The 16,362-nt window shown below is 41.5% G+C and overlaps 1 protein-coding gene across 1 annotated transcript in view; it reads right to left on the reverse strand.

Moving 5' to 3' along the window:
* Positions 1-16,362, reverse strand: part of fbln7 (fibulin 7) — a 38,385-nt gene that overhangs the window by 13,027 nt on the left and 8,996 nt on the right. The window contains exons 4-6 of the mRNA XM_079843588.1: positions 8,084-8,209; positions 5,002-5,139; positions 2,425-2,562 (exon numbers count right to left, since the gene is read on the reverse strand). Of these exons, the coding sequence (XP_079699714.1) occupies positions 2,425-2,562; positions 5,002-5,139; positions 8,084-8,209 (402 nt within the window). The remainder of the gene's footprint in view (positions 1-2,424; positions 2,563-5,001; positions 5,140-8,083; positions 8,210-16,362) is intronic.

Genomic DNA, 16,362 nt, shown 5'->3' on the forward strand with positions numbered 1-16,362 from the left:
TGATGATATAGCCTCAATGAGCAATCCCTTTACTTGGTGTTCACCCCCACATCACAGTATATAATACTGTATATAAAAATACAAATAACACAAGAAGACACCCTAATTTATATAACATACATTTACACGACATAAAATCCAAAAAAAGACTTTATTTTTAGTTAGGATATTTTTAAACAGTGATGCGACTACGGAAATTTATTTATTTTTATTTATTACTTTACTCCCTAACACTGACCGTCATTGACAACCAGGGCATGACATGAACTTTTTTGCTCAGCCACTGTGTTTTTCCAAAGTTACTAGCCACTAAGCATTTTCACTGGCCACAATTTTGACCGATACCATGGGGAAAAACTGCAATATAGATATTTTTAATATTATCTCATAATTTGGCAGCAGGTTTATTAGGCTTCCGTCACTTTAAGACCTGACGCACGGATCCATTATACTGTTACACATGCGTTTTCTTTCTCAACTGTTTATGTTCACTTGAAACACAATTGACTGTGACCGGCATCTTGACATTATTTTGTGTGTATTTGATTTTTAAGCGCAAAAAGCAGCGAAAAAGAACCCAATTTAGTCCTGAGAGGCGGCTTTATGTACACACACTTTGGGTGTGAGCACAAAATCTGCAGGAATGAGTAAAATTATGCTCTGTAACACCAACAATATTAATTCGGAGCAAATGAAGCGAGCGAGTGAGTAGAGGCGGGTTTGTGTGTCACTCGCTGTCAGAGAGATGAGAGAGAGAAGGAGACGATGGTGTCGTGTTAGCCTGGCTCCGCCCTCCTACATACTTCCGCTCAATTTTCATTTTCCTTCAGTACTCCATCTGGGACTGCGGTATATTCTTAGGTTTTCTCCGAACAAATTTTTACCAGTCCAATCAGCGAACAGAGGGAGTGTCTGAGAACGATGACGTTGATGTCGTGCGCTAGTTTGAGATGTAGTTCAGTAATGGCGGCAAAAGATGCGAGCGAAGCCGTTCATTCCGTTGTGGCACCGCTGCCGAATATCCAGAAGTTAAAGCCGGAGCAAGAACAATCTTTGCTGAGTTTTGTTGGTGGCCATGATATTGTGTCCCGGGAAAAGTTTGATTTTCCAGCTCGCTCCATTAGTGGTGAAGGAGTTGCTGAAGCCCCGGTAATTGTTTCTCGTGCGGTCGGGAGGTATTGTCATCATTTACAGGGGCTAGTCAGTGATTGCCGTCCGTGTAAAAATCCCCGGCCGAATGACCTCCTGTTTTAGACAAACACCAAGGTCGTGTGGTCATTTAATTGCTGTCCGAATCCACATCTCTGAGTTTTCGAGAATATATCACTTCAAAATTCACTGTTTATATCCTTTTTGACCCCTGCAGAGCACCGTGCGGTTGCGCTTCGCTGTAATTTGGATGCATTTCTAGACTTGTACTTCTTTAAATGCTGGCAAGTATTTTCAAGAGCAATATATTTCATCACCGCTCAATAAATAAAAGGAAGAAAAGCACTTAAACATTTGAATTGGGGCGTTATTTACGAAAACAAAACTGTGAATAAATCACAATCCGAATGCACAAGGTTTTATCACTGAGGTGGCTGCACATTTATATTTACGGACTTCCATGTGAGAAATAAAGGCGAACGGCGCATGACATGTTGGCGATTTGTTATGGCAGATCCAGAACGGCTCTGGGCAGATCCAATAGTTTTAAACTTTAACAGAGGACCCGCCTTCAAGGAAGTTAACGCTTGTCAATGGAGAGTGGCCAGACTCTCTGAACAAATGAAATGTACGAGAGTCTGGTAGGACCAGGCTAGTGTCATGTGTCTATTCTGTGGAAAATGAGTATTGGAAGCGTTTCAGATATTTCAGTTTTGATATGTATCGAAAAATCTATATTTTTGACAACACTACACTGCCTCTTAAAAAACTACAATTGAAAAATGTATATATTATATATAAAATTCAACCTGTCAAAGTGGCTAGTAGGAGTGACTGGTTTACACGCCACTGCTGAAATACACACACGGTTGGCAGGTGTTAATGTCAAGCCCTGCTGACAAAAGCTAAAATCGTTTGCAGGATTGAGTCATATCAAGCCCGCCAGAAGAACTCCCTCACCTTTCCTCTCCAAACGTTCCTCCAACCTACCAGCCAAAAACTGACTCGAACGATTTTCCTCCACATCCTCACTATTTGTCTTCATCTACCAGCTTCATTTACCCCTGGAGGTCTTTGTAAGGTGTCCAAAAGACATTTACAGAGCATGTCCTGCCTGTTGCATTTTCAGCTTCAAAGAACTGAAAATAGAGGGTCTTTCAGCAAAGAACCGATGACAGAGTGTTTGTTTTTAGTTGAACTATTTCCTGTGTGACATCAGGCTGTAAAACGCTTCTAATCTGAACCGTTATTTGTAAGTGTATGTTTCTCACTCACCCTCACAGCTTCTCCCATCAGCGAGCAGCTTGTATCCGGTGGGACAGGAACAGTGGTAGGATCCCGGGACGTTTACACAGGCATGGCCACACAGAGGCCCTCCACGGTCAGCCTTATACACCTCACATTCATTCACATCTGGGCACATGCACACATAATAACTCAACATGTGATTAAAGCTGTGGATTTGACAGGAGAGAGTGACCGAAAGGAAACGAGACAAAAAATAAATAAAATGCTAAATGCACACCTTATGGAAAATGTGCTTTACAGTACTGCCATGATTGCAGAAAAATATATGTGGGAAAATAAATCATAAAAGTGGTTTGTTTTGTTTAAAAATAATATAAGTGTGTGAGGTGGGGAGGGGCCTTTTGCCCCACACACAGATACTGATACAAATTCTTCAGCTAAAGTCCTATGTTTTGGGTTGCACTTTATTTTACAGTATGTGTAATTAAAGTACCCAAGAAAGTACTGCTAATATGAGGGAACTACATGGGTTAGGGTTAGGCGTTAGTACCAACTGTAGTTATAACCCAGTTGTTGTAATTTCTTTAATAAGTACTTATTACACGGCTCTGTGGAATACTTGATTCTGATTGGTCAATCGCGCATTTCAGCGGTATGTTATTCCCAGATAACAACCGCCAAAGTGAATAACACACTGCTCATCCGGGCCATCTTGTGACTGAAAAACACTTAACCAATGGAAGACTTCAGCATTAATTTAAACATATATGGTAAAAACAAATCTTTTCAGCAATGGATAAAGTTTTTCTTTGCGTAAGAGCTAATAAAATATTTAAACTCAAGACAATATTTTGTGTGTCATTTACTAGAGACAAGTAGCCGTGTAATAAGCGGGATAATGTAAATCCATCTGGTTGTTATGTACGGCTGGATGTACATTATCCCTTACATAGCACATGCGGGTTACACTTTATTTTAAGGTGTCCTTGTTACAGTATTATTGTACATGGAAGTACTGAGTAATAATAATTAACTACATGTACTTACTATAGGTTTAGAATGAGGGTTTGGTTTAGGGTTAGTTGCATGTGATTATGTATAATTTATAGTTATTACTACATTAACTACATGTAACGTGTAACAATGACACTGTAAAATAAAGTATAACCATGTTTTGCACAACATCTAAGTTGATACTTGTTCAAAACAATCACTTCAGCAAAGTTTGTACTATTTTCTAATAGTACAAAACATTTTTTGTACAAAGTTTGTTTATTTTTATAATTTATTTTTGTTCAATAAATATACGGTCATTAAAATGTTCAGTTTAAAAAGGCAGAAAAACTATTCTGAAAGCTATCTCATAATAATTTAATTTGGCTTTACAGTATTTACAATGTGATAAAATATATTTTATTATATGATACGATTAATAGTATATATTTTTTAAATATGTTGGTTTCATTATAAATATTATTTATATATATATATATATATATATATATATATATATATATATATATATATATATATATATATATATATATATATATATATATATATATATATATATATATATACACTGACTGTATATAACAATACAAATAATACAAGAATACACAATCATTTATACAACATACATTTACACTAAAAAATGACTAGTTGATTAGTGAGGTCAACTACTTTATTTATTTTTAGGATATGGATATGTTTTAACAGTGATGCTACTACTGAAATGCAGATGTTAATTTATTGATTTAGATATTTTTCATTTTATTTCATAATTTGGCAGCAGGTGGACACAAAAAATTATAAATAATAGTTATTGTCCAGTTATTGTGCCTTTTAGCTCCAACAGCAGGGGTGCTTTTTACCCCAAATGCTATACTTTCACATTTTCTTTGAAAAACTGTTGATTTAATTACCTTGAACAAAACTCATTAACAAGACCTTTTTCTCAAAATACATTCAGTAATTTTAGCGATTAACATTTGTTACATAAACATATAACATTGGATAAAATTAGCTCAACTTGGAATTTGAATTGCCGTCCACGATTTCCATGTGCATCGTGAAACGTGGATATTTAGGAAAGTGCGGTGAGTTTTGTGCCGTCTAGTGGTTTAGAGGAGAACAAAACCAAATACACCAAACTCTTGATAAATTAAATCACAAATTCAAATAAATCATTTTAAAATAAAAACAATTAAAATGAAACCGTAAATAAGATATTTTATTTGTTTACCTGCATTTCATGTGACCATTAATCAACATCAGAGAACTGTGATTGTGTTGTTAAATTATTGAAATATTACCTTGCAATCTCAGGGGGACAATATGAGGTCGAAAAGGGTTCAGATGACAAAAAAAGTTTGGGAATCCCTGACTTATGACACTTTAAAGTGCCTCTAAAGTGCCATCTTATAATTATTATTAATAATACGTTTAGCATATTACTGCTTTAATGCATGCCGAAGTCCCTCATTTGTAAGTCGCTTTGGATTAAAGCGTCTGCTAAATGAAGAAATAGAAATGTAATGTAATGTAAATGTCTCTACCAAAGTCCTTGCATGTGTTGTTTGACGCTGTGAATCATGGGCCTACCCTGACAGATGCTGTTGTCAGAGGTGCCGCTCATGTGGAAGCCAGCGTCACAGCTGCAGTGCTGGGCTCGGTCCACTTTCGCACAGCGAGGCTTGCGGCTGAAGGCCGGGTCATTCATGACACTCCACTCCGGAGGGGCTGAGGCAGAGAGAGAGAGAGAGAGGGAGAGAGAGGGAGAGAGAGGGAGGGAGGAAGTGGAAAAGAGGAGGTTTAACCTCCCACGAACACATAGACATGCATATAAAGAAGTGAAGACAAACATTCACATGCATGCTTTCATTAATGGACCGGAACACAGGTTAGAGGTGAAGTGTGTAATTTCTGCTTCACAGGCCGGAAGAGCAAAATAATAATTTTTTTTACATTTTCTGAAGAAAATGTGTGTTGTAAAAGTCGTCACCTAGTGGGCAGTGTTGGGATAACGCATTACAATAACGTGCATTACATAATTACATTATTTTTGTGATTTAACGAGTAAAGTAGTGCATTACTTTATAAATTTACACAAATATTTGAGTTTTTATTTTAAGTAATCCACATTACTTTTCAGTTTAATGAATTAGCTTAAAGGGATAGTTCACCCAAAAATGTAAATTAGCCCATGATTTACTCACCGCGCGAGTCATCCGAGGAGTATATGACATTCTTCTTTCAGACGAATAAAATCAGAGTTATATTAAAAATGTCCTGGCTCTTTAAAGTTTTATAATGGCAGTGAATTTCATTTTTTTCTATGGCTCTGCATCAGCCGTCCCCGCGCCATCACTTCTGGCGAATAAGGTAAAAAAATAAGCAAAATATCAGCGCGATCATAGATATATACATAGATTCCTCATTAGTGCCTGCACGGATCGGTCGAATGAGGCATCTACGTATATATATCTTTGATCGTGCCAGTATTTTGACCTTATTCGCCGGAAGTTATGGCACTGGGAAAACTAGATGACATTCGTCTGATAAGAGGTAAAAAAAATAACATAAAAACTGTTGGGTTTCTCGCAGAAACCGATCGTTTCGGTCTTAAGACATCAATGTGTCGCCACGAGCCGCAGGGTTTAATAAGGATTCGTATGTCTGTGTGTTTTTACTCTCATTGCTCTCATACTCTAAAATATGCCCATTGACATGCATTATACGACTATTACACTGCAACGGCTGGAGTTAAAAATCTTCATTTGTGTTCTACTGAAGAAACAAAGACACCCACATCTTGGATGCCCAGGGGAGTAAGCAGATAAACATAAAAAAAATGCCTTATCTCGTTCTTTTAGTTTTGTTTAAAAATCACTTATCAGTGTTTTTCCGTTTGTGTGTGGGGATGTTACGATCCTCGGTATCTGTTTTGTGTGGGTTGTTTTTTTCTTTGTATATGTGTGCAGGGATTGGCTGTCGTTGGAGGAGTCTGATTGGTGGATCTACTGGTGCGTTGCTTTAAAAGGGCGGCGCTCATCGAAGATGTCGAGCTCATTCTGGTGTTGGGATGCCTAATTAATTGGGTTAATTTTTATGTTTTAGGGTGTTTGTGATTTGTTTATTATTAGGGAGCTAGTGAAGTTTCTTTGTAATTTTGTTTTGTCCATGAGGTAATTTATACATGTTTTATTTATAAGTCTATTTTGTTTGTTGTGTTGGCATTGGGGCACTACTTTTTATACTTTTTGTGGAATTAAGAATATTGTCTTTGGTGATCTGTCGGCTGGGGCGGGTTTTCCTTTTTTACCAACTAGAAGTTCACGTCAACTCCGTCTTTACATAACGGGTCATAACAGGATAGATGCACTTTTATGGACTTCAAAAACGGAGCAACCATTCACTGCCATTATAAAGCTTTGAAGAGCCAGGACATTTTTAATATAACTCAGATTGTATTTGTCTGAAAGAAGAATGTCATACACACCTAGGATGACTTGAGGGTGAGTAAATCATGGGGTGATTTTCATTTTTGGGTGAACTATCCCTTTAAACATTTTTAATTAAAATGTAAAAATATTAGTTTTTATGTTTCTATTTTACTTATGTACAGCACTTTGGTCGATTCTGTCGTTATTAAAGGTGCTATATAAATCAATGAAACTAAACTAAACTAAAAGTCCCTTCTCCATGTGAGCACGGAAACAGATAAAAAATAACAAAACACATGTGTTTTACCTGTCAATAAAAGAGTTACACCATAGGTAATATAACCTGAGAACTTTTGTATGGCATACGTAACTCGAGATCAAGAAATATTCTAAGTGGTCAGATTTGTTTTTAGAAAACTAGACAAAGTTCATCAAGACAAACTTTGATGGTGGCTTGAGAAAGCTTGAAGCAGTTTTACAAGCTTAAAGTTTGAAGCCCATACAGTCTGGATGTTCAGAGAACAGATGTCCTAACATGTCCTAGGCTACTTTTTAGGCTTTGCTAGTGATTAGATAATTAGATAATTAACACATTGCTAGCATTTTTAACATGATTCTTTTTCTAACATTAATTAGCATGTTGCTGGATTTTTTTAGCATAGGGTGACCATATTTTGATTACCGAAAACCAGGACACTCGGCCCGTCAATGAGATACTCAAATGATACTCGAAGTTTACTCAAAGATTCCTTATTAATTTCAGTACATTTAAAGTATGCCCCCTCTGTACGGATAGATTATATTAGGGCCAGGACAGGACTTGAAAACAGGACATGTCCTGGGAAAACAGGACGTTTGGTCACCCTATTTTAGCACATTGCTAACATGTTTCTAACCTGATTTACCTTGTTAGCATGTTTCTAGCATGCATCCTCAATAAGCCGCATGATTTGACACCTAATAAAGGTGTATGTTATTGAATGCATTACTGCATTAATCACTGCAAAAAGAACTTCTCAGACCCTCAGGTGAGAAAAAGTAACATAAACGTAACAACACACTACTTTCCGTAAAAAGTAACTCAGTAATGTAATAAGTGATTTTTAGGGAGTAGCGCAATATTGTAATGCATTACATTTAAAAGTAACAAGTGGGTTATTTGTGTTTTAGGCATTGATGTGTGATTCCCGATTCTCCCGTCTGCCATTGGCACATATAGAATAGATTAGAGAAACACAGACCTGTCTGCGTCTGGTATTGGCACTGACTCCCGCTCCAGTTGTGTGGACAGGTGCACTTGTACTGGTTAAGAGCCTCGGCACAGGTGCCACCGTTCTGACACGGGTTACTGGCACACACACTCACATCTGTGTGAAAGACAACAGCCTTATGATGAGATGAATGATAGTACTACAGTTCACAATTAACAGGCCTTACGGCAAATCAAGTCAAGTTACCTTTATTTTTATAGCACTTTATACATTAGAAATTGAGCTGCTGCATCCAAGCCTTACATCACCAAGTGCAATGCAAAGCGTGGGATGCAGTGGGGTAAAGCACGCCACCACTGGACTCTAGAGGAGTGGAGACGTGTTCTCTGGAGAGACCAATCACGATTCTCTGTCTGGCAATCTGATTGCCAGGAGAACAGGACTTTCCTGGCTGCATTGTGCCCGAGTGTAAAGTTTGGTGGTGGGGGGATTATGGTGTGGGGTTGTTTCTCAGGGGTTGGGCTTGGCCCATTCGTTCCAGTGAAAGGAACTCTTAATGCTTCAGCATACCAAGACATTTTGGACAATTTCATGCTCCCAACTTTTTTGTGGGAAGAGTTTGGGGACGGCCCCTTCCTGTTTCAACATGACTGCGCACCAGTGCACAAAGCGCCGCTCCATGAAGACATGGATGAGCGAGTTTGGTGTGGAGGAACTTGAGAGGCCTGACCTCAACCTGATAGAACACCTTTGGGATGAATTAGAGCAGAGACTGAGAGCCAGGTCTTCTCGTCCAACATCAGTGTCTGACCTCACAAACGCGCTTCTAGAAGAATGGACAAAAATTCCCATAATCACACTCCTAAACCTTGTGGAAAGCCTTCCCAGAAGAGTTGAAGCTGTTAGAGCTGCAAAGGGTGGGCCAACTCAATATTAAACCCTACGGATTAAGAACGGGATGTCATTAAAATTCATGTGCATGTAAAGGCAGACGTCCCAAAACTTTTGGCAATATAGTGTATATATATATATATTGTTTACAGTAATGAGAATGGGTGAATATTCTCTCATGTAAATAATATCACAATGCAAAAAAGTTGATTTAGATTTTGGGATAAAATTTGGTTTCATGAGAATTATCCCGTGTTTTGTAAAGCCACTAAATCTGGAATACCGTCTTTTATCATGGATTTGCCCTCCTAATTATGGCAGAATGAAAGAAATACTTGAAATGTCCCAGATTCTTATCTCCTTGTCTGTACAGCGCTGAGGATTATGTGTCCATGGAAAACACCTGAATTGTTGAAGGAATTAAACGAGCCCACATTCTTCCCTATTTCCTGTACAGAATGGCACAGTAAAATGAAACCGATCTCCTGGAATGTTAACAACGGACTGGCGAAACGGAGGAACGGTCAGAGGAGGGAAAGTTGAGTTCGTCTAACCTGCGGGTCTCTCACATGCCCGCTGTCACATTCACAGTGTCCTGCGCGCTGCGTTTGCATCCCTAATCGTAAACGGTTGAGAGGTCGGTTAGGTTTACAACAGCTACTGCGAACTCAACATCTGTCCACAGCAGCTGCGGGCTGCACACTTCCATCTGCTCGAGATGGGGATTTACTGCCTCTGCTGTAAATATCATTGATGGACAGTGAGAGCATGCTTGCGAGGCCCGTGTACAGAAGAAACGTTAACACATGTTCACCAAAGATGAGCAGATAGAGCTCTATTAGCTATAGATCCCTGAAGAGCTCATGCAATGATCCCTGAAACCACTTTCCTGTGATTTGATTTGTGGTTGTTTCTATAATAAGAGTAGTGATGTAACTACTGTGGTCAAGTGTGCGATTTAGATGATTGCAAAAATATGCCAAAGACAATTGTTTGGACAAATTACATCATTGTGCTATAGTCAAAATAGTCAAAAACTATATATATATATATATAAAAGATAAGTCAATCAATGCTTTTAAATGCTTGATCAATTTCATATCAGATCAATGCATTATGATGATGAATGTTGTGGGTTTGATACAAGCGTTTGTGGCATGATGTCAGTGACCACAGGAAACAATTCAGTGATGAGAATCACAGTCTTGTACTTTCAGGACTTAAAAGCAGATATGTGAAGTTTTAGTATTATTTATATGATATTATGATATTTTGAATTATGTTTGAATTTTAGTTTGTTTTATTCATTTTGTTATAGTATGTGCCTTTGTCATGTTTATTTTTTGTTTCAAGTTATGGCTTTAATGCATTTTTATTTAATTTTTAGTCATTTTAGGACTTCAACTGTTCCAAGGCAACATTTCTATTTTCCATTTAAGTTTTACATCTAATATTTATATTTTATCTTGGATTTATTTTAATTAACAAAAAATATTTTTAATAGGTTTAGTTAACAAAAAAACTAATGTGAAGACTGCATTATATATATATATATATATATATATATATAGAGAGAGAGAGAGAGAGAGAGAGAGAGAGAGAGAGAGAGAGAGAGAGAGAGAGAGAGAGAGAGAGAGAGAGAGAGAGAGAGAGAGAGAGAGAGAGAGAGAGAGAGAGAGAGAGAGAGAGAGAGAGAGAGAGAGAGAGAGAGAGAGAGAGAGAGAGAGAGAGAGAGAGAGAGAGAGAGAGAGAGAGAGAGAGAGAGAGAGAGAGAGAGATTTAAGATTGTTCTGAAGTCTCTTCTGCTCACCAAGGCTGAATTTATTTGATTATTATTACCATTTAAATAACTGTTTTCTATGTGAATATATGTTAAAGTGTAATTTATTCCTGTGATCAAAGCTGAATTTTCAGCATCATTCCTCCAGTCTTCAGTGTCACATTTGTTTTGTTTTTTGGAAACCTTGATACACTACCATTCAAAGGTTTGGGATAAGTAATATAAATATATATATAAAAAATAGGCCTATATAAATTCAGCAAGGATGCATTAAATTGATCAAAAGAAACAGTAAAGACATGTATAATGTTAAAAAAAACGTATCACGCTTTCCACAAAAATATTAAGCATGCAAAAATGGTTTTCAACATTGATAAAGATAAGAACCATTATTAACAATAGAGCACCAATTATAATTGAGCACAGAATATTTTACAAAGATTTCTAAAGGATCATGAGACACTGAAGACTGGAGTAATGATGCTGAAAATTCAGCTTTGATCACAGGAATAAATTACATTTTACAATATATTCACATAGAAAACAGTTATTTAAATGGTAATAATATTTCACTGTATAACAGCTTTTACTGTATTTTTGATCAAATAAATGCAGCCTTTTCACAGTAATGAGAATGAGGGTGTTTTGCTTAATTTGTATGAAAATAATGTCACAATGTAATTGTGCAGCTCTTCTACAGCTCTTCTACAGGGAAATCTCAGGGCGAAAAGAAATCCAGTTGTCCAGTTAAATAAAGACATCAGACACAAGGACATTTAAGTAGAAAGACACTGAAAGTGAATGAGAAAAAGCAGGTTTGGAATCTAAAGTTTTGACTCTCCGGCAAAAGGAATTTTTCTTCGACAACAGCGCTCACAATCCTTCTCCTGTTTATTTTCCTTCCCAGGAGGCTTAAGCACGAGAATTTGCAGATGTAAAAGGTTCACTTCAGTCCCCAAACTATTTCAAAACTCCTTATGAACATATTGCTGTTTTTTCATCCACTCTGAGAGGTGCTTTCGGAAGCAAAACTCTCAAAATAGACTCGCTTACACCCACCTGCAGAAATATAGACATTACACTGTCTGTGCTGCCTTTCAAACCCAAACTCTTCTCAAACACACGCCCCTTTCAAACACACTGCGGCACGCACGCCCCGTCCCACTGTACCACTTGGAATGTCCCGAATGCTGCCAGCAGCGATATTAAAGGAAGTCATCAATAGCATGCTTAGCATAGTTGCGTGCTATCGGAGCATGGGCCGCTTAATGAGATGTGTGCATGAGCTTAACCTCTGCCCACTGAGACTTTACACACGAAACACAGACTACCAGTCTAAAGCTATTCATTCTCTGTTAAGAATATTTTCTCATTTTAGAGCGGTCAAGTATAAAAACGATAAAATACCCCAAATGGAAGTGATGGGAATGATTAAGTGAACAAAACATGAAACCTCTTATTTTATATTCTTATGCTTTAGATTCCAGTTCTGCTCATGAGGTGCATCCTGGGATGCTTTTAAACACTATTGAAGGAGGAACTGTGTGATCTTATGGAAGATGGTTCCACTTCAGACTCAAAAATAAAACAGGTGAGATAAAGCAAAATATTGTTTACAGTGTTTATTTTTTATTTGAATTCCTTTTAGTACTTTACTTAAACTTGTTTTATTTCAAGGCAACATTTACGATTTTTAAACTTTTCAAGTTCATTTTTAATAGTTGTATAGTTAAAGGTGCACTATGTAACTTTTCCATCCGCAAGAGGCGGGGCTAGGCCTGCCTTGCCCAACCAATCAGAATTTAGGAACTGATAGTGTTCATTTGTTTTTACTATTTGTGGATTGATTAAAACAATCTGAGATGGGCTCTTGTGTTGAAAGTTTTGATGAAGGGCTGTAGAATGATGAAGGAGCTGAGGAACCGCTGGAGCGATTGTTGATGAGATGAACGCAACACATGCCTCGCGAGCAGCGGGACTTTTATTATGACACAGTCGCCGGCGCCACTTCCGCTTTTCTGGTCATGAGTATGAGGTATCGCAGCGCTGATGATCATATTAGACACATCTGAGTGTGTTAATGATGTTATGGCGTTACTCTGTGCGTTCTCTCTGCGGCTGCTATGACACTTGTTCACACTGAAGTGAGAGTAAAGCGTTTCTGCAGAGTAAAACCAGAAACCAAGGGGAACGCAGATATGATGTCATCGACAGGCTCCTCCTTGAACTGCCACCTTAACGTGGTGGAGGGGTTTGAGTACCCGAATGAACCTAGGAGCTATGTTGTCCGGGGCTATATGCCCCTGGTAGGGTCTCCCAAGGCAAAAAGGTCCTAGGCGACGGGTCAGACTAAGAGCAGTTCAAAAAACCCTTATGATGACCAAAAAAGACACCTTCCCGTGGGCCCACCACTCACAGGAGGGACCGTAAGGGGCCGGTGCAGAGAAGATCGGGCAGCAGTCGAAGGCAGGAGCCTAGACAACCCGATCCCTGGACACGGAAACTGGCTCTTGGGACATGGAATGTCACCTCACTGGCGGGGAAGGAGCCTGAGATTGTGCGTGAGGTTGAGAGGTTCCGACTAGAGATAGTCGGAATCACCTCTACGCACGGCTTGGGCTCTGGAACCACACTTCTCGAGAGGGGATGGACTCTTCACCACTCCGGAGTTGCCCATGGTGAGAGGCGGCGGGCTGGTGTGGGTTTGCTTATAGCCCCCCAGCTCTGCCGCCATGTGTTGGAGTTTACCCCGGTGAACGAAAGGGTCGTTTCCCTGCGGCTTCGGCTCAGGGATAGGTCTCTCACTGTTGTTTGTGCCTACGGGCCGAACGGCAGTGCAGAGTACCCGGCCTTCTTGGGGTCTCTGGGAGGGGTGCTGGAAAGTGCTCCGACTGGGGACTTCGTCGTTCTACTGGGGGACTTCAACGCCCACGTGGGCAATGACAGTGACACCTGGAGGGGCGTGATTGGGAGGAACGGCCCCCCTGATCTGAACCCGAGTGGTGTTCAGTTATTGGACTTCTGTGCTAGTTACGGTTTGTCCATAACGAACACCATGTTCAGGCATAAGAGTGTCCATCAGTGCACATGGCACCAGGACACTCTTGGTCGTAGGTCAATGATCGACTTTGTGGTCGTTTCATCTGACCTGCGGCCGTATGTCTTGGACACTCGGGTGAAGAGAGGGGCGGAGCTGTCAACTGATCACCACCTGGTGGTGAGTTGGATCCAATGGCGGGGGAGGAAGCTGGACAGACCCGGCAGACCCAAACGTACTGTGAGGGTCTGCTGGGAACGTTTGGCCGAGTCTCCTGTCAGAGAGATCTTCAACTCCCACCTCCGGCAGAACTTCGACCGGATGCCGAGGGAGGCTGGAGATATTGAGTCCGAATGGACCATGTTCTCCACCTCCATTGTCAAAGCGGCCGCTCGGAGCTGTGGCCGTAAGGTCTCCGGTGCATGTCGAGGTGGTGGACACCGGAAGTAAGGGATGCCGTCAAGCTGAAGAAGGAGTCCTATCGGGCCTTGTTGGCTTGTGGGACTCCTGAGGCAGCTGACATGTACCGGCAGGCTAAGCGGACTGCAGCCCGGGTGGTTGTGGAGGCAAAAACTCGGGCCTGGGAGGAGTTCGGTGAGGCCATGGAAAAGGACTATTGGCTGGCCTCGAAGAGATTCTGGCAAACTGTCCGGCGCCTCAGGAGGGGGAAGCAGTGCCCTACCAACGCTGTTTACAGTGGCGATGGGCGGCTGTTGACCTCAACTGGGGATGTCGTCGGACGGTGGAAGGAATACTTCGAGGATCTCCTCAATCCCGCCATCACGCCTTCAATTGAGGAAGCAGAGGCTGGGGGCTCAGAGGAGGACTCGTCCATCACCCAAGCTGAAGTCACCGAGGTGGTCAAGAAACTCCTCGGTGGCAAGGCACCGGGGTTGGATGAGATCCGCCCTGAGTACCTCAAGTCTCTGGATGTTGTGGGGCTGTCTTGGCTGACACGCCTCTGCAGCATCCCGTGGCGGTCGGGGACAGTGCCTCTGGGATGGCAGACCGGGGTGGTGGTCCCTCTTTTTAAGAAGGGGGACCGGAGGGTGTGTTCCAACTACAGGGGGATCACACCTCTCAGCCTCCCCGGGAAAGTCTATGCCAGGGTACTGGAGAGGAGAATACGGCCGATAGTAGAACCTCGGATTCAGGAGGAACAGTCTAGTTTTCGTCCGGGCCGTGGTACACTGGACCAGCTCTATACCCTCTACAGGGTGCTGGAGGGTTCATGGGAGTTTGCCCAACCATGTGTTTTCCACATGTGTTTTGTAGATTTGGAGAAGGCATTCGACTGTGTCCCTCGCAGCATCCTGTGGAGGGTGCTCGGGGAGTATGGGGTCCGGGGTTCTTTGCTAAGGGCTGTCCGGTCCCTGTACGACCAAAGCAGGAGTTTGGTCCGCATTGCCGGCAGTAAGTCAGACTTGTTCCCGGTGCATGTTGGACTCCGGCAGGGCTGCCCTTTGTCGCCGGTTCTGTTCATAATTTTTATGGACAGAATTTCTAGGCGCAGCCAGGGGCCGGAGGGTGTCAGGTTTGGGGACCACGCGGTTTCGTCTCTGCTCTTTGCGGATGACGTTGTCGTGTTGGCCCCTTCTAACCAGGACCTTCAGCATGCACTGGGACGGTTTGCAGCCGAGTGTGAAGCGGCTGGGATGAGGATCAGCACCTCCAAATCCGAGGCCATGGTCCTCAGTCGGAAAAGGGTGGTTTGCCCACTTCAGGTTGGTGGAGAGTTCCTGCCTCAAGTGGAGGAGTTCAAGTATCTAGGGGTCTTGTTCACGAGTGAGGGGAGGATGGAACGGGAGATTGACAGACAGATCGGTGCAGCTTCTGCAGTAATGCGGTCGATGTACCGGTCTGTTGTGGTGAAGAAAGAGCTAAGCCGTAAGGCGAAGCTCTCGATTTACCGGTCAATCTACGTTCCTACTCTCACCTATGGTCATGAGCTTTGGGTCATGACCGAAAGGGCAAGATCCCGGATACAGGCGGCCGAAATGAGCTTTCTCCGCAGGGTGGCTGGGCGCTCCCTTAGGGATAGGGTGAGAAGCTCAGTCACTCGGGAGGAACTCGGAGTAGAGCCGCTGCTCCTCCACATCGAGAGGGGTCAGCTGAGGTGGCTCGGGCATCTGTTCCGGATGCCTCCTGAACGCCTTCCCGGGAAGGTGTTTCGGGCATGTCCAACAGGGAGGAGGCCCCGGGGAAGATCGAGGACACGCTGGAGGGACTATGTCTTCCGGCTGGCCTGGGAACGCCTCGCTGTCCCCCCGGAAGAGCTAGAGGAAGTGTCTAGGGAGAGGGAAGTCTGGGCATCTCTGCTTAGACTGCTGCCCCCGCGACCCGGCCCTGGATAAAGCGGAAGAAGATGGATGGATGGATGGACAGGCCACGCCCTTTTCTCACGAGTTACAAATAGTTGGAAACAATTGGGATATTTTAAGTACTCAACTGAACAAAATATATAACACTGGCCTAGTGTTTTTTTGATATTTTACTGAAACTTTTTTACATAGTGCAGCTTCAACAATAACACTAATTTGAAGATATATAAACTTTTGAATACTTTTGTATATTGTTACAAACGATTTCTATTTTGAACAA

The sequence above is a fragment of the Gobio gobio genome (genome assembly GCF_949357685.1).
Source record: "Gobio gobio genome assembly, chromosome: 18".
NCBI classification, from domain to species: domain Eukaryota; kingdom Metazoa; phylum Chordata; class Actinopteri; order Cypriniformes; family Gobionidae; genus Gobio; species Gobio gobio.